The sequence below is a fragment of the Lepidochelys olivacea genome (genome assembly GCF_965140295.1).
Source record: "Lepidochelys olivacea isolate rLepOli2 genome assembly, chromosome: 13".
Classification (NCBI taxonomy): Eukaryota; Metazoa; Chordata; order Testudines; family Cheloniidae; genus Lepidochelys; species Lepidochelys olivacea.
Window position 1 is genome coordinate 17,106,060 of NC_140423.1, and position 18,241 is coordinate 17,124,300.

At 42.5% G+C, this 18,241-nt stretch overlaps 1 protein-coding gene across 3 annotated transcripts in view; it reads left to right on the forward strand.

Moving 5' to 3' along the window:
- B4GALT5 (beta-1,4-galactosyltransferase 5) overlaps nt 1-18,241 on the forward strand; it is a 65,316-nt gene that overhangs the window by 37,273 nt on the left and 9,802 nt on the right. For all 3 annotated transcript variants that reach the window (XM_084645546.1, XM_084645547.1, XM_084645548.1), the window contains 3 exons: nt 6,830-6,964; nt 15,765-15,878; nt 17,137-17,261. In XM_084645546.1, the coding sequence (XP_084501672.1) occupies nt 6,830-6,964; nt 15,765-15,878; nt 17,137-17,261 (374 nt within the window). The remainder of the gene's footprint in view (nt 1-6,829; nt 6,965-15,764; nt 15,879-17,136; nt 17,262-18,241) is intronic.

Below are 18,241 nucleotides of genomic sequence, written 5' to 3' on the forward strand. Positions count from 1 at the left end.
CTTTCTAACCTGAGCTCTCAGTGACTGAGTGCGTGCATAATAAGCTTTGGAGCTTCCTGGTATGAGCCAACCTTTGTTTTCCAAGTTAAGCCTTTGTGCTGTATGTTGCTATTAGAAAGCCAGTTGCTTGTTACAAAAATGTATGGTCTTCAATCCTTGTCCTTTGGTTCAGAGGTATTTTGTTGGTTTACTGCTCACCCTTGTGCTGAGGGCCTCCTTTTTAATGAATGATGCTATGACACTGCACCTGTCAAAGTTTGACTCAGACTCAGAATTTATCAGACCACTCTGTTTTATTAGCAAAGCTGCTCTGCTAATACATTTAGAAGTGAGCCCCCCGAGTGGGGCTTGTCTTTTAATTTATACAGTTTTTTGGAGAACAAGTTACAGAGAAGTTACAGACAAAAGAAGAAAAAGATTTTAGTCACCACCCTTCGAGATCCCTGAGACCAGTCACGTATCTTCAATTACCTGCCACCCTTAACAATTTCCTTTAACAGCTTCCAGTTAACTTAACTAATTGCCCTTCACATCTTCCATTCTGATGCCTGCTTCTTAGACGTGCTGGCTCTATCTTAATTCCTTCTCCATTCAAAAGCTAACTGTCCCTACATGTGCTCCCTCAGATACTTTGTAACATGTTTTGGCATGCCCTCTCATATACAATGTATCCAGCATGTCCCCTTATACGACGTTATACTTATACAATGTTATACTTCCACACACCCCATAAGGCTTTATGGAAATATGCTTATGAATGTATATATGACATAACTGGAATATGTTTTATGCTACATATGCCATGTGACACATCTCTGTAAAGGTTATGATCTACTGAATCTATTAATCCCATTTGTATGCATGTATCATTTTTGTATTCGAAGTTATGAATATTGGCTGTGTACTGGCTTGATTTTTAAATAGCCTTTGTAAAGCATTTGGTCAGCTTCTTGAGAAAGGAATGTGCAAATTAAGTGCCCAGTCAAGAAACACTTAACGAACAATGGATCTTGGAATGCTCAAATCCACATAGGAAGTCTACTTGTGGATGTTCAAGGTAGCATGTGACCCATGGCTGCTACCTGTAAGTTCTGAGTCATGCATGGACATGTGACTGGCCCGTGTGACTCCAAAACTCCATATTGTAGCTGGGATCTATACAGGGGGAGTGAGGGGTGTCCACCCACCAGAGAAAGTCTATTTAAACCCTGAGGAGACCCCTCCATTTTGTTTTCAGCTGGCTAAAGAGAGAGCCTCTCCACCTCCAAAGATACCTGAAAGAAACTGGAACAAAGGACAGTAACTACAGGGGGTGTGAGTGACTGCTGGACCCAGACTAGAAGGAGACTAGTCTGTAAAAGGAAGTTTACTAGAATTCCTCTAAGGATGAAGTTTTTAATCTGTATTCAGTTTCTTACCACATTAGACATAGACTTGCGAATTCTATTTTATTTTACTTGATAATTCACTTTGTTCTGTCTGTTACTACTTGGAACCCCTTAAATTCTAGTTTCTGTATTTAATAAAATCACTTTTTACTTTTTACTAATTAACCCAGAGTATGTATTAATACCTGAGCGGGGTGGTGGGGAGGGAACAACTGTGCATACCTCTCTATTAGTGTTATAGAGGGCAAACAATTTATGAGTTTACCCTGTATAAGCTTTGTACAGGGTAAAACGGATTTATTTGGGGTTTGGACCCCATCGGGAGTTGGGCATCTGAGTGATAAAGACAGGAATGCTTAGGTTGCTTTCAGTTAAGTCAGCAGCTTTGGGGCATGTGGTTCAGACTTTGGGTCAGTGTTGGAGCAGACTGGCATGTCTGGCTCAGCGAGATAAGGTGCTGGAGTCCCAAGCTGGCAGAGAAAGCAAGGGCAGAAGTAGTCTTGGCACATCAGTTGCCAGCCCCAAGTGGGTTTCTGTGATCCAACCCATCACAGATGCCATCTTTGCTTAACTTGTTAGTATTTTCATCTGTCTTTATAGCTTTTCCATTTCACTGCCTCAGGGAGCCTTGTATCACTTTTAAATACTCTTGTTTAAATCATTTACCTGTGTTGGGTCAATTTGACCTGCATTTTTCCTCTACTTTCAAACAGTCTAAGTTTTTTCCCCTCTATTCAAGCTCCAAAAATGAATACAAACATTTTAAATCTCATTAGAATTGTGATGCAAACTGGCAAAAGGGAACTGAAGATCTGACAATGAAAAGACTAATGAAAATGAATTTTTCTTGTAGCCCGCAAGAAACCTGATTAAAGGGTTGGGGGATATAATGACAAATACATAGTATTTGCATAATGCTTCACCCTCAAAATACTATACAACATCTTACCTGAGGTGAAAAGGGGTGATTGTCCTCTGGGGCAGAGGTAAAGTAGAGTAATGATCTTAGATGTCAGGAACATTCCAGTCACAGAGGAAGACACTTATCACTCAGGGCTCCTAGGCTATAAGGAAAACAGCCTCTTGAAATAAGGGTGTGAGCATCCTCAGAAGTGCTGAGAAATAGAATTCTGCTCAAGGCAAAGCTTGGGACTGCATGGTTTATAGCAGTGATACTCAGGGTTTGTCTACACTGGCAATTTACAGCACTGCAACTTTCTCACTCGGGGGTGTGAAAAACACCCCCCTGAGCGTAGAAAGTTTCAGCGCTGTAAAGCACCAGTGTAAACAGTGCACCAACGCTGGGAGCTACGCCCCTCCCAGCACTCAAGCTCTCCCAGCACTCTGCCATGACGCCATAAGACATGTTGAAGTGCTGCCACTGCAGAGGTGCTTGTGTAGACTAGCCCTCAGACATCAGTGGTTCAGGAGCTAAATTAATGATCAACATTACCCAAAAGAGCCACAGTAGTGCGAATTCATTGTTTCATTTATCCGTAGTGTTACGGATTTTTATATTATATTCTCACAGCAAATAAGTTAATAACTTATTGCAAGTTGATAACTTAATTGGTTAATATAATAAAAGATTAGTTAATATTTAAATTAGTGTTTTAATTAGGGCTGTCAAGCAATTTAAAAAACTAATTGTGATTAAACAATAATATACCATTTATTTAAATATTTTTGGATGTTTTCTGCATTTTCAAATATATTGTTCCAATTACAACACAGAATACCAAGTGAACAGTGCTCACTTTATATTTATTTTTGATTACAAGTATTTGCACTGTAAAAAACAGAAGTATTTTTCAATTCACCTAATACAAGTACTGTAGTTCAATCTCTTTATCATGAAAGTTGAACTTACAAATGTAGAATTATGTACAAAAAACCTGCATTCAAAAATAAAAGTGTAAAATTTTAGAGCCTGCAAGACCACTCAGTTCTATTTGTTGTTCAGCCAGTCACTCAGACAAACAAGTTTGTTTACATTTGCAGGAGATAATGCAGCCCAGTTCTTCGTTACAATGTCACCTGAAAGTGAGAACAGGTGTTCTCATGGCACTGTTGTAGCTGACGTCGCAAGGTAACTACGTGCCAGATGCGCTAAAGGTTCATATGTGCCTTCATGCTTCAACCACAATTCCAGGGGACGTGCGTCCATGCTAATGATGGGTTCTGCTCGATAGCAATCCAAAGCAGTGCGGACTCATGGATGCTCATTTTCATTATCTGAGTCAGATGCCACCAGCAGAAGACTGATTTTCTTTTTTGGTGGTTTGGGTTCTGTAGTTTTCGCATCGGAGTGTTGCTCTTTTAAGACTTCTGAAAGCATGCTCCACGCTTTGTCCCTCTTAGATTTTGGAAGGCACTTCAGATGCTTAAACTTTGGGTCGAGTGCTGTAGCTGTCTTTAGAAATCTCACATTTGTTCCTTCTTTGCGTTTTGTCCAGTCTCGAGTGAAAGTGTTCTTAAAATGAACATCATGTGCTGGGTCATCATCTGAGACTGCTAGAACAGGAAATATAGGGCAGAGGGCGGGTAAAACAGAGCAGGGGACATACAATTTTCCCCCAAGGAGATCAGTCCCAAATTTAATTCACGCACTATTTTTTTTTAACAAACGTCATCAACATGGAAGCATGTCCTCTGGAATGGTGGCTGAAGCAAGAAGGGGTGCACAAATGTTTGGCATATCTGGCATGTAAATAGTTTTCAATGCTGGCAACAAAAGTGCCATGCCAAATGCCTGTTCTCACTTCGTTGACATCGTAAATAAGAAGAGGGCAGCGTTATCTCCTGTAAATGTAAACAACCATGTTTGTCTTAACGATTTGGCTGAACAAGAAGTAGGGCTAAGTGGATTTGTAGCCTCTGAAATTTTACATTGTTTTGTTTTTAAGTGCAGTTATGTAACCAAAAAAAAATCTACATTTGTAAGTTGCGCTTTCATGACAGAGTTTGCACTACAGTACTTGTATACCTTTTCTACAGTGAAAATATTTGTAATAAAAATATACACTTCAATTTCAATTACAACACAATACAATATGTATGAAAATGTAGAAAAACATCCAAAATATTTAATAAATTTCAGTTGGTATTCTGTTTAACAGTGCAATTAAAACTGCGATTAACTCAAAAAAATTAATCACGTGAGTTAACTGCAATTAATCGACAGCCCTAGTTTTAATGCATGCTGCAAAGAGCCATAGGAGGCATGTTAAAGAGCCACTTGCGGCTCGTGAGCCTAGTCTGAGTACCACTGGTTTAGAGACTCTTCCCCCAACCTCTCTACTCTCATGTACACTGAGGAAAGCTTTTATGTGCCAAGGCTGACACTTGAGTCATTGTACCCTCTTCTCTGAGTTGTCCAAAAGAGTTTTTACAACGTGCAGAAAGTAAAAAGGCGTCTCCCTCCATAAACTGTCATTATCCAAATGGCAGAAACCCCTGCTTCTCCTAGGACAGGGGAAGGCAACCTATGACACACATGCCAAAGGGGGCACGTGAGCTGATTTTTCAGTGGCACTCACACTGCCCAGGTCCTGGCCACCAGTCTGGGGGGCTCTGCATTTTAATTTTAAATGAAGCTGCTTAAACATTTTTAAAACCTTATTTACTTTACATACAATAGTTTAGTTATATATTAGACGTCTAGAAAGAGACTTTCTAAAAACATTAAAATGTATTACTGGCATGTGAAACCTTAAATTAGAGTGAATAAATGCACACCACTTCTGAAAGGTTGCCGACCCCCATCCTAGAAACTTGCCTCATCAGCTGAGCCATCAGAAGGTATTCTTTAATACATTACCTTTTGCAGAATTGTATGTCAGAATATTAAATCACATCACATTTGCCTGAGCCAACCCACAGTCTTTTGTGGAATTATTCATTGTAGCATATTAAAATGTAAATGAAAGATAAAACCAGAAGGCGCATGTATGTAGACTTTTTACAGAACCTATGTAAATTTGTCAGTGAGCCTTATTTATCTTTTAATTTTGGACCAGGTATAAAATTTCCTCTTTCTACACAATTCTTTTAGCAATTTTCTTTAAAAATAGTTAGAAATCCCCTTACAGAATATTACATTCCTATCCTTTATTCCATTTTCCCTTATTCCATTCCACATGACTAACCCCCTCCTTGTGGTACGGATTTCTGCCATCAGGCTAGTGGCAGTCTATGGGGTGAGATGCTCTGCTCTTTTCTGTGTTTTTAAAAAACTCTCTTGGACAACTTTGAAAGGTGGCCGTAGAACAACTCGGCCATATACAATGTAACTCGCTTCTAGGATACATCTTCTTTATCGTTAATAATCTGTGGCCTTGGTGCAGTTCAGATAGACTTTTTATAATTATAAATTGACGAAGGCTATGTATACACTAGCGCTTTTGTTGGTATAACTTCTGTTGCTCCGGGGTTTGAAAAAACACCGTGCTGAGAGACCTAAGTTACACTGACAGAAGCACCAACGTGGACAGCGTTATGTCTGCATGAGAGCCTCTCCTGCCAACATACCTACCACTGCTTGTTGGGGATGGTTTAATTTTGTCAATGGGAGAGCTCTCCCATTGGGATAGAGTGGCTAGATGGGAGATCTTACAGCCGCGCAGCTGCATCAGTACTGCTGTGCCGCTGTAAGCTCTCCCTGTATGTTCCTCTTAAAACCAGGAAAGGCATGCCGTCTATGTTTATTAGTAATGCTACCAGTAAGGGTAAATATATTTTTAAAAGATCCTTTTTTGTCCAAAATCGCTGGTGGCACAAAAATGCGTATGTCCAAACATGAAACATAGGGGCTTTGGAAAAGGCATAAGGGGACCAGACAAAAGGCAACAGGGACTTAGCAACATGTAAAAAGATACAAGATGAGTAAAGGTAGAGTTATTATTACTTACTAGTCTAGTTCTAAGCACCCCAACAGACAGGCTTTCTTAATATACTGACTAAAGGTGAGCTTCAAGGCTAATGAAAATGGAATAAATTCCATATTTATGTGCCGATTTCTGTTACAAAGCAGGCTGTAGTGCACCATCAGCACCAAAACCCTTAATTCACTCTTATTAAAGTCCCCCACTTACAAAATCCTGTATTTCCTGGTTTACTAAAAACATGTCTCAGTGGTATCAGGGTTTAGTAGGAATGTAGCCTCTAAGTATAAAATACAGTCCTGGATTTTAGGACTAAATAGTTTAAATTCCTTTTATTGTTCCAGATATATTTTGAAATATGCCTTAGATGTAGTCTTGCGAAATTGTATGATCTTTCCATCCCACATCAGGTAACTTGGGCCTGTGTCCCCCAAAGAGCTTCCTGACACAAGGAAACTGAGGTGAAGCAGAATGGTTCCAAAAAGGGTTAAGTGTATTTGAGTTTCTCCTACCTATAAAATTTGCTGCTAATTTAATCTCTCTGGTTATTTCTTGCAGTGAACACCTACCTCTTCATGATGCAAGCCCAAGGCATCATGATTCGTGAGAACATGAGAACAATAGGAGCTCAGGTTTATGAGCAGGTGGTCCGCAGTGCCTATGCCAAGAGGAACAGCAGCATGAATGACTCAGGTATATTTTTAGTAATTAACTCAATTTGATTAGAATTCCTGTTACCACTGGAAAGTGACTCAGTCTAAACAGTTATTCTTGAAGAGAATAAATGCATGGGTAGACACAGGAGAGAAGTGTTTGCTTTTAGATCACCCTCTATAATACAATATAGAGCAGGGGTCGGTAACCTTTCAGAAGTGGGGTGCCAAGTCTTCATTTATTCACTGCAATTTAAGGTTTTGCGTGCCAGTAATACATTTTAACGTTTTTACAAGGTCTCTTTCTATAAGTCTATAATATATAACTAAACTATTGTTGTATGTAAAGTAAATAAGGTTTTTAAAATATTTAAGAAGTTTCATTCAAAATTAAATTAAAATGCAGAGCCCCCCCCGGACCGGTGGCTAGGACCTGGGCAGTGTGAGTGCCACTGAAAATCAGCTCTTGTGCCGCAGGTCGCCTACCCTGATATAGAGGGTGATCTAAATATAATAGAGTCTGTATGGCCCTCTCCTCAGATGCCTCTACTAACTTTGAGGTATTTACAAAACAAGACAAGAATGGGTTCAGGGCTGCATCCTTTTGCTTCATCTGCTTTCTAGAGATGCAGTGAGTGACATCTGTGAAATCACATTTTGTTTTCTTGAAGGGGTAACACATTAACACGCATCCTTATGAGCCTCACTCTTCACATGCAAGAAAGGACCTGAAGTTTCCCTAAATTGTCTGTCTGTTTCAGAAGTGGGAGTAGATACAGGGGTTCCGACTACAGGCCCCAGAACTACTTTTTTTTTTTTAAACTGCTTACGCTGTATTCCCTCGAATGTAATACTGATTTGACAGCTTTGGACATACCACCTTTGAGTATTAGTGATCCATCTGAACCAAATTGCTCTTCACACATGCCCATCTTCCGCCTCCAAAAGTGGTCTACCATGTAAATCTCCCACAAGAAATTTCCCTGCCACTTCTCTTAATCTGGTCTTCATCTTCTTATCTTTTTTTCTTTAGACAAGTAGTGCAATTTTATGTCATGCTCCTAGGACACGCACAACAAAACTTGCAGCCCAGAAGAGGGAATTTAGGTGCCTGTCACTTCTTGCACCATCCCAGTTGTGTTTTAATTTAGGTAGTCCAAGCTAAACTGATAACAGTGCCATTTAAAATTGCTGTAGTTGTGTCTGCTGTGCAGAAGTGGATTAAGATTTATTGGGGCCCTGGGCACAAGAACATTTGCGTCCCTACAACTCTCCCGCACGTCCCCTACCGCCCCCCCCCCCCAAGGCCCTGTCCCTGGCCAGGTCAGAAGCCGGAGCCAGGCCGTGCTAGGAGCTGCCCAGGGATCCTGTGCCATTTTGAGGAGCCCCAGACCCTCCACCTGCTCTGGGCGGTGCACCCCAGGGGGCAGGGACCTGGGCTGGGGTTGCTCTTGGGCACCCGGCACCCTGAACAGGGCAGGTGGAGGATCTGGAGCTCACCATAGCTGCCCGGGCTCTCTGGGAAGCTCTTACCACAGCCGAGGGTGATCATATGGCCCATTTTGGCTGGGACAGTCCCCTTTTTAAGCCCTGCCCCAGATATGCCAACTTTTTTTGGCAAAACTGGGCATTTGTTCTGTTTGCTCTTGCCAACTGATGATCAGTTGGCAAGAGCAAATGGGACATATGCCCAGTTTTGCTAAAAAGGGGCTCGGGGGGATGAGCAACAGAGCTATGGAAGTTGAGAGGGGCTCGGTCCAGCTCCACATGGTGTGGGAGGAAAGGAAGGTTTGGGCAAGCCCCACATGGTGTTCGATTTTCCTTTTAGGAAGTGTGCTCATCCTACCACAGTGACTACAGACACAAAGAAAGGGGGTGCAATCGAATAAGTTTGAGAACCACTGTTCTAGGTCAGTGGTTCTCAATCAGGGGTACACAGTGGTGTTCCACGGGGTACATCAACTCATCTAGATATTTGCCTAGCTTTACAACAGTCTACATAAAAAGCACTAGCAAAGTCAGTACAAACTAAAATTTCATACAGACAGACTTGTTTATACTGTTCTGTATACATACACTGAAATGTAAATACCATATTTATATTCCAATTGATTTATTTTGTAATTATATGGTAAAAATGAGAAAGTAAGCAATTTGTCAGTAATCGTGTACTGTGACACTTTTGTATTTTTGTCTGATTTTTGTAAACAAGTAGTTTGTAAGTGAGGAGAAACTTGGGGTATGCAAGATAAATCAGACTCCTGAAAGGAGCACAGTAGCCTGGAAAGATTGAGAGCCACTGGTCTAGGTAATACATAGTGTGTCTTTCTCTTCTAGCTACATAAATAATTCAAACTTAGGACTTTTACGAGCATAGCTAATTTGGAGACAGACAGACACCATGCTTAACCAACCTAGTTGTGCCAGCAAAATCCCTACTAGAAATACAGTTATACCGGCAAGCCCCCCCTCCCCCCGTTGTTTCTATAGCTTATTTTGTTTGAGGGAAATGGTATAAGCTATACCAGCAAACCCTTTCTAAACGTAAGTGGTTACTTACAGTGTTCTCACAGAACAAGCGAGTCACTGTTGCAAAAGTCTCAACCTACCTTCATGCAGTATCAGGCTGGAATGATGTCAGTGAGTTTCAGACAAGCACGACACCTAGTGAGGGCGAATCCCTGCTGTGTCATTAGGTTTCAATAGAGAGAACAAATGGGAGAGGAGTGTTACAAGATAACTGTTACTTTTATGAATAAAATCCAGGATCCTCACCTTTGTAAATATGGAATGGGAGTTGCTGTGGTGTTTGATAGGTCACACCCTTTCTTAAGCTTTTCTACCATAAAGTTAGATTGTTGACCATTTGGTATTAATGCATTCTCAAATTACCCAAGCAACGGGTAGCTCACCACATACTTAGTCTTCACTACCTGATTAAAAAACTAGAATTTCCACTGGATTTGGCAACTCAGTTCAGTCTATTTTAATATGTGAAAATAGATTAAAACAGATTTTTTCCAAACTTCTGAAAGCTAAGCCCACACATTAAGGAAAAAGAAACCAATTGAATCCCTGCCTTCCTCTACTGCTCCATGTGGTGGTAAAGTCTTACACATCTTTTATACATCCGTTGTGCCCCTCCCCAGCTAGTTCTTTGGGCCCCTCCTGGTTTGTGAGATCTGCAGTTTGTGAAGGTCTGGTTTGCCACCCACTGAAATGAATGGGATTGTTCACACCTCAGAGCTCTAGTGTCAGGGCTAGTCTACACTGGCAACGCTAAAGTGATGCAACGTGGCTTATGTGGTCGCGGCGCAGCCCTGGGAGAGAGCTCTCCCAGAGCTCTTAAAAAAAAAAACCATCCACAAGGGGCGTAACTACCAGCGCTGGGAGCACTGTCTACACTGGTGCTTTACAGCACTGAAACTTGCTGCGCTCAGAGGGGGTGTTTTTTCACATCCCTGAGTCCAAAAGTTGCAGCACTGTAAATGGCCAGTGTAGACAAGCCCTCAGGCTCTCTGCAAACTCAGGTAGATCTCTCTCTGTGACACTTGTTTCATGCTTTGAAGGTTTTCTTCACAACCATAACAATGAGAAACTATTTTTAAATGAATGTGGAGATTCTGGAGAACAATGGAGCTCCATCTGTACCCCTCACCTAATTCTTTGCACTCCCCAGAATGGGGCATGCCTACCACCTTTTGTTCCAAGGCACATCTCTTTTTGATCTTGCCTTTGGTAGTGTAAACATACATCATTAATGTACATATAATGAAAAGAAGAAAAATGTGATTGTCCCCTGAGAAGAGGAAGGGAGAAAGAGGGCCGTATATGACAGATGCTAGTCTCATCCATACACATCTGGAAGGCAAGTGAATACTATGGTGATGAACGCTGTGTGTAGGAACTTGAATAGCATAGGGAGTAGGATCCTAACAATTCTGTAGAACATAGCTTCATTTTTTAGAATATTAAAGAAAATGGATCTCTCTAGGATAGACTTCAAACCAGACATCTGTTTTTTTTTGAGTTGCTACAAATCCACTATATTAACAGTCTGTCTTTGCTAACATAATTGTTTGCATTGTTTTGTAGACATCTTGGTCCCAGGATGTTAGAGAGACAAGGAAAGGGTGGTAATATCTTTTATTGGACTATCTTCTGTTGGTGAAAGGCAAGCTTTTGCACTACACAACAGAAGTTGGTCAAATCAATTCAGCGCCTTGTTTCCCTAACACAACACTTTTAGTGGTGCAATTGTAGAACAAAGTTGTTATGAAACAACCTGGCATGGTAACAGGTTCCTGTATAACAGTGGTCTCCAACCTTTTTACTCACAAGATCACTTTTTGAATTTAAGTGCAACCCAGGATCTACTCCACCCTGCTCACTACTCCCTCCCTCCCTCCCTCCTTTGCTTGCTCTCCCCCACCTTCACTCACTTTAACCAGGCTGGGGCAGGGAGTAGGGGTTCGGGATGGGGTGTGGGCTCAGGGCTTGGGCTGTAGGAGGAGGTATGGGGTGCCTGCTCCAGGAGGGAGCTCAGGGTTGGGGTGTGGGCTCCCATCGAGTGGCACTTACCTCAGGCTGCTCCCGGTCAGCGGTGCACCTGGGCTAAGGCAGTCTCCTTGCCTGCCCCAGCCCCATGCCACTCCCAGAATGGGCCAATGTGGCCCCTTGAGGGGCAGGGGGGCATGTGGCGCTGCACGCTGCCCCCTCTGCAGGCACCACCCCTGCAGCTCCCACTGGCCACAGTTCCCCTTTCCCAGCCAATGGGGGCAGTGCTTGTAGGCAGGAGCAGCGCGCAGAGACCCCTGGCGCCCCCCTCCTCCTCCCAGGCCGCAGGGAGTGCTGGCCGCTTCTGGGAGCAGCGTGGGGCCAGGGCAGGCAGGGAGCCTGCCTTAGTGGCAATGCCGCTGGACTTTTAGTGGCTGGAGATCGCGATCTACTGGAAGAGTCTCCAAGATTGACCAGTCAATCATGATCTACGGGTTAGTGACCACTACTGTAGAATGCAAACAGTTTTTAGCTATTAAACAGGAGACCTTGGTTGGCTTTGTGTTCAGTGGCGTATACCAGTGGTTTTCAGTCTCTGGTCCGCAGACCCCTGGAGGTCTGCAGACTATGTCTAAGGAGTGTGCGAAAGGTGTCTGTGAAAATAAAATTTCAGATCCCCGAAAAAGATTTCTGTTTTTCTGATCAATCAAAAGTATTTAAATATCCCCCCCCCCAGATCAAAACCCAGAAGTGTTGTCACCATAGAAGCCCACCATTTAGCGCCTTTTTTCAAAATGCGTCAAATGCCATGCTGAGTACGTGCAGCAGGATTTATAGTTGAATTCTGTTCAGTCATATTTCAGTCTAAGGCTCCTATAATAGGGGTCCACAGACCACAGGTTGAATTTCTAAAGGGGTCCACACCTCTATTCAAAATTTTTTAGGGGTCCACAAATTAAAAAAGGTTGAAAACCATTGGCATATACTGGATATCATTACTCTTGAGAGCATTCTGCACAAAAATAAATATATATTTATTTTCTGCGCATAATATTTTAAAATTAAGCAAATTTTATTTGTCAAATAAATGTGGAGGCTCTAGCATGGCATTGGGGAGCACAGGCCACTGGCTGCACAGAAGTGGGAGATCACTATTCAGCTCCCCCCCAGGACATGGACTCAGCAGTGAGGCTGCATCCAACCCTGACACAAAGCAAGGACAGGGCCTGCCCCAGAAACACCCCAGGGCCTTGCCCCTCTGTGCAGGCAGGCAGGCTGACTCAACAAGGCAGGATCCAAGTGTGGGGGGATCCAGGTGTGGGTTGAGAGGATTCTGTGTGGGGCAATCTGGGTGCAGGAGGCTCAGTGGGGGTTCTGGGTGCACAAGAGCTTGTTGAGGGGTTCTGGGTACAATAGTAATGGGACTCTGCAAGGGGGTCCAGGTGAAAGTGGTTGAGGCTCAGCATGGGAGGTCTGGATATGTGGGGGACAGAGCTCGGTAGGGGGGTCTGGGTGTGAAGAGCTCAGGGTGGGGTTCAGATGCTGGGAGAGTGGGGCTCAGTGGGGTGGGGATCCAGGTGAGGTGAGGATCCGAGTGGCTCGTTGGAGTGGTCCAGGTTCAGGGGGAGTGGGGCTCATTCGGGTGGGGGGTTCTGAGTGTGGGGTGGGATGAGGCTCGGTGAGAGGTTCTGGGTATGAGGGGCTCTGGATCCACGGGGGGAGGGAGGTGGGGGTGGGTCCATGGGGGAGCAGCTACCTGTACAGGGATCCCTCCCCCTGCAATTGAGGAGTGGGGAGTAGAGGGAGTTTGCAGAGCTTCCTCCAGCTGGGGGAGAAATCTGGGAGTGATCTGGCCCTGGATGCTGTGCAGGGGAAGAGGAAGTCCCGTCCTCCCCAGCCCAGCTGGGACTAGCAGCTGAACCCGGTGCAGGGGCGGAGCCACCAGCCAGGTCTTCCCCATTCCCACCTCCTGCCCCACAGTGATTTACTTCTCTGCCAGCTGCCTTAGTCACCCAAAACATACTGCTAAAGAGGGTAGTATGGCCGCTCTTGTGGTTTCCCTTTGCTTTCCCATTAGAAAATCATTTTTCTGTGGGGAAGCAAAGAAATGTGCGGGGGAGATAAATTCTGCATATGTGCAATGGCGCAGAATTCCTCCAGGAGTAATTCATTCTCACTGCCTTTTGGAATGGGCTGGCATATTTTGCCCTTCATTCAGCTATGTACCTTTATTGACACTGCTTAAGCAAGCTACAATTTGAGTAACTGTTGGTAATAAACAATCTTTAACAAGTGCCTATTTAATGAACTTGAACTTTTAAGATGTTTCCCTCTTGCATTTTGGCAAACACCAAAGGCAATACCTACGCATTCCAGGTATAAAGAAAAGGAGTTGAGTCTCTTCATGCATCAGTACAAGATACTGTCTATAGAGACCTGATCAAAAGGTTGCAAGATATAGAGCAGGGGTTGCCAAGCTTAGCGGGCCCTTAGTGGCCCAGTTGGTTTTTCAACTTTAAATGAAATAGTCCAAATGAAGAAAATAGTCTCTCTACACCTGCTAGCTTGACTGAACCAAATGTAATTAAGGCAAAAGCTTTTTACACAACAAACTGAAAGCACTTGCTTTGGAAAAATGTAAATACCAGCATTTGCTCCATTATAATGACTGAAAAGAATATAGGTACTTAATATAGTGCATGGCACTGAGATGTTATTTAAGGCTTGAGTTGACATAAAAAAATGGTTTCCCCTTGATTGTTGTATATAATATTTTTTTAAAAGCCGCTCTCTTTAATTAAAATTTGAGGGTTCATTGACTCAGCATGATGATCATTTATTTAAATTATTTTAATAGATTATAATTTAGGTATTAACACCGGTTAATTTCAAATGGGATTTATTTTAAAAAACAAGTTAAATTAAAAAATGACTGATTTAGTGTCCAGCAAGAATATCAGTTCTGGCCACGAGATGTTAATAAGTCATACAATGTACTTGTATGTGCAATGTATTTGTATGGCCTCCGTTTAAACTGTAAACTCTTTGGGAGCAGGAACTGTCTTTTTGTTCTGTTTGCACTTAACACAATTTGGGAACTGTTGCCTCCCGAGTTAGGCAAAGAGTTGTTAAATGACTTGTCCATAACTCTTAAGTGGGGAAAGGAGGCATAAAACCAGTCCCCTTGCTTTTTCCCTTTTGTAAAGTGAGATGACATTTGACTCAAAAGTAGGACCAGACAGCAAATGTGAAAAATCGGGATGGGATCGGGTAATAGGAGCCTATATAAGAAAAAGACCTTAAAATTGGGACATCTGGTCACCCCACTCAAAAGGCAGATTCTGCAGAGAATGTCTTGACCCTCAGATCCTTAACTAATGAGAGGTACAGTATCGTGATTTAGGTTTCTTGTTTGATACAGATAATTTAGAAGTTTCTCCTAATGTTTGAAAGCAATTGTAACTTCCCCTTTGATCTCAGGAGTTGCCTAAAGTGGCTATTTGTGATACTTACTTTGGAAAAGAATGCATTGTCCGTAGAAAACAGAAATACACTTCTTGGAGGCCCAGAACCTTTTAAAAATAAATGTATTTACGCTTAATTGAGAAATAAGTGTAAACGTTCTCTTCAGATACTGTCATGGCCTGCTGAAGTGTCAGCCTCACTTGTCTTTTATTTTTAGTTTAACTGAATAAAAGGCTGCACCTAAAGCTGGATTTTTATTTTCTTTTATTTGTGGTACATTAAGAGAATGAAAAGTAGAATTATGCAAGATATGCAATCTTTTATTCATGAGAGAAGTTGCCAGGCTTGGAGGATAGGTCTGGAGATGGAGTTGGCATGTGTGCCCTTAGGAAAGGAGTGACCCAAGCAGTGCTTGCTTCTCTTCACCCAACCTATTGCTTTAGTCTGATTTTTTTCTAATAAGAGAAGTTGCAACTCAAATAATTCATAGGTTGCAAAACCGGAAGGCATCGTTATGATAGTCTAATCTAACCTTCTGCATAACTTGGCCCATATGCTTGTCTTGTGGTCCTTTCAGCCTCAGCTGTTCTGTCTAGCAGAAATGTTGGGAAGGTTTTTAAATGTCCACCTGTTGCCATGTACACACTGTCTGTTGAAATGGCCAGGCCAAGATACTCTAGACTGATGATCATGACATATCAAGGAATAAAGCTGTGTGGAAATGCCTGCAGTTCAGGATGCATCAGTACATTGTAGTTAAAGTTCCATCAATACACTGTAGTTGTGAAATAAGTCCGCTAAATGGCTTTGTTAGTAATAGAATATTGGAGAATGGAAAAACCTGTAGCTCAAGTAGTTTTTTCTTTTCCCCTCCCTAGATTATCCTCTTGATTTGAACCACAGTGAAACCTTTCTGCAAACCACAACTTTTCTTCCTGAAGATTTTACCTACTTTCCAAACCATACCTGTCCCGAGAGACTCCCTTCTATGAGTGAGTAGTGCTGTGACTCGTTATCTTCCTCTCCTCTCCCTATGCTCCATCTCCATGCTGCCTCCTCCTTCCAGATTACAACCTATAAAACCTATTTCCTGTGGGAATGGGAGGAGGTAGGAAGAGCTTACTGTTTTATTAGAGGTTCTGCACCATCCCAGTGTTGTGTACACTGCAGTCTTTGGGAGATCAGCAGCTATGCTGGTAACCGCTAGAATATCCTCAAACCCTCACATGTGGGTTTCTGGGAGATCTTCACCGTTTTACCTAACTGCTCCAGAGTCCTTGTCTGTTCCTGCATGTTTTTGGATGGTGTGTTCTAGTACCATTTGTCTACCTCCTGACTTATGTACTGCACCTCCTTTTATTTAGCCATGTTACGTGGGTGGGGAATGAATAGAAATGCTGTTCTGCAAGCACAAATGCTGTAAATCATTGTTTACCAGACTCCCAGAACTAATCAATCTCTTTGTTTGAGACTCCTCTTTTTTTTTTTTTAGGGAATGATAGAAGTGCTTGCTCCTTACCTCTTCACGGGGCTTACTGCAATATTTGCCAACCTGGACTAGTTCTAGAAACAGAGCAATGGAATACAATGAATTGGACCACCAAACTATCCTCTAAAAAATCCTATTTTGAATTTCACTGGGCAAGTCTCTCTTCCTTGACCTATGGTCAGAAAATAGTGACTAAGCGGTGTGTTGGGAAGCCAAATGCTAGTGAGGAAAGAAGACACTAAAAAAATTTTGTGAACTGTTTTAAATTGAAAATTGGTTTTTGACAAAACAAAACTTTTCTGCTGAAGATTGATTTTTTTCATTGAATCTCATTATTTTGATTTGGAAATGCTGCCACAGTGCCTTATCCTCCCATTCGCTTCTAAAGGCTGGGCTCCCTGGGCAGACAACAACTCCTATTATGCATCACAACCAGAGTCTCCCATGATGCACTGCCTCTCTTCAAGAGGGAAGACCATGATGCGTCATGGGAGATGTAGTCTGACCAGGGAGCCCAAGCTATAAAGGAGAATGAGATCATGAGGTACTGTGGCAGCATTGTCTAATCAGTTTTTTGATACTTGACAGGAAAAGACCCATTTTGCAATCAGCCCTAATAATAAGTGTATGAAAAGTGAAGTGGGCAGAAGCATGCACACTGATGAGGTAGGACCATGAGACTGAAGTGTGTGAGGAGCCTGAGATGCACCTTCTCTTGCTGGGACTGGAATATTGACCTCTTCTTTCCATTGTGTACACAGAGGGCCCAATTGATGTAAATATGAGTGAAATCAGAATGGAGGATATCCATCAATTATTCTCTAAAGACCTGTCTATCAACCTAGGAGGCCATTGGAAACCTGATGACTGCCTGCCTCGCTGGAAGGTAAACTGTAGCCTCAAAACAGCCACAAGCTACATTAAAATGTGATGCCATTGTTCAGTACAAAGGAGTGCAAACAATGGCATTGGCAAGAACTGGGCTATGGTTACATTTCGCCATTCTAAAGAAAAATATCTTGTGTTACATCACAGATAATGTAGGGATTCCTGTAACATAGGTGTTTCTTGTCTGGCTTTATACCTGTAGCTTCAGGAGCCTCTTACCTAGTGACAGATGGGTCAGCACTTCATTTCTTTTATAAGAAAGTTTTGGAGAGGGGGGTGTGTTGCTAATGGGATGTGGAGCCTGTCAGCTCAGTAACCGTTCAAATCCAGCTCAGCTGATAGTGTCTGAAATGTGTTGCATGCAGATGGCCGTTTACAGGTTTGTGTAATGAATTAGTTCCTGGCTGACAGGTATCCAGATCACCAAAATTACCTCTCTTTTTGAGCAAGAATTAGCCCAGAAAGACCAAGGGTAACATGGACCTTGGAGACAATGACTTTATCTTTGCTACAGAGGTTCCCTGCTTGTAAGGGTGGAGACACATTAACAGCATGGTGTAGGAGAATCCTGCTCTACCTTTTCAGTTGGTAGAAGATTTAAGTCTCCAGCGCAGTCTCTCTCCCCTGACCGAGCATGAAATTGTTAATGTTTGAAAGAAACGTCGTCTCTCCCAAGTAGTAGTATATTTTAAAAAGCTAGAGTACCGAAATGCACAAAATAAAGGAGGCATGAGAGTGAATGGCCAACACACGATTGTGTGCTCCATGTTATATGTTGCATGAAGGAAAAAATCCATCATGGCAGCCCCAGGAAATGGGTTAGATCTGTTAGTCCTTTTCCATCAACATTGTCTATGGTCCTGTGATTGTAAACACATACACATGGCTTCAGGCATACCCGATGCTCTGAGCTGAAGGTTTGTGGGCTGCCAAAGTGAAAGCTGGTTTCCAAATATAGTAATAACTACCTGATGTCTT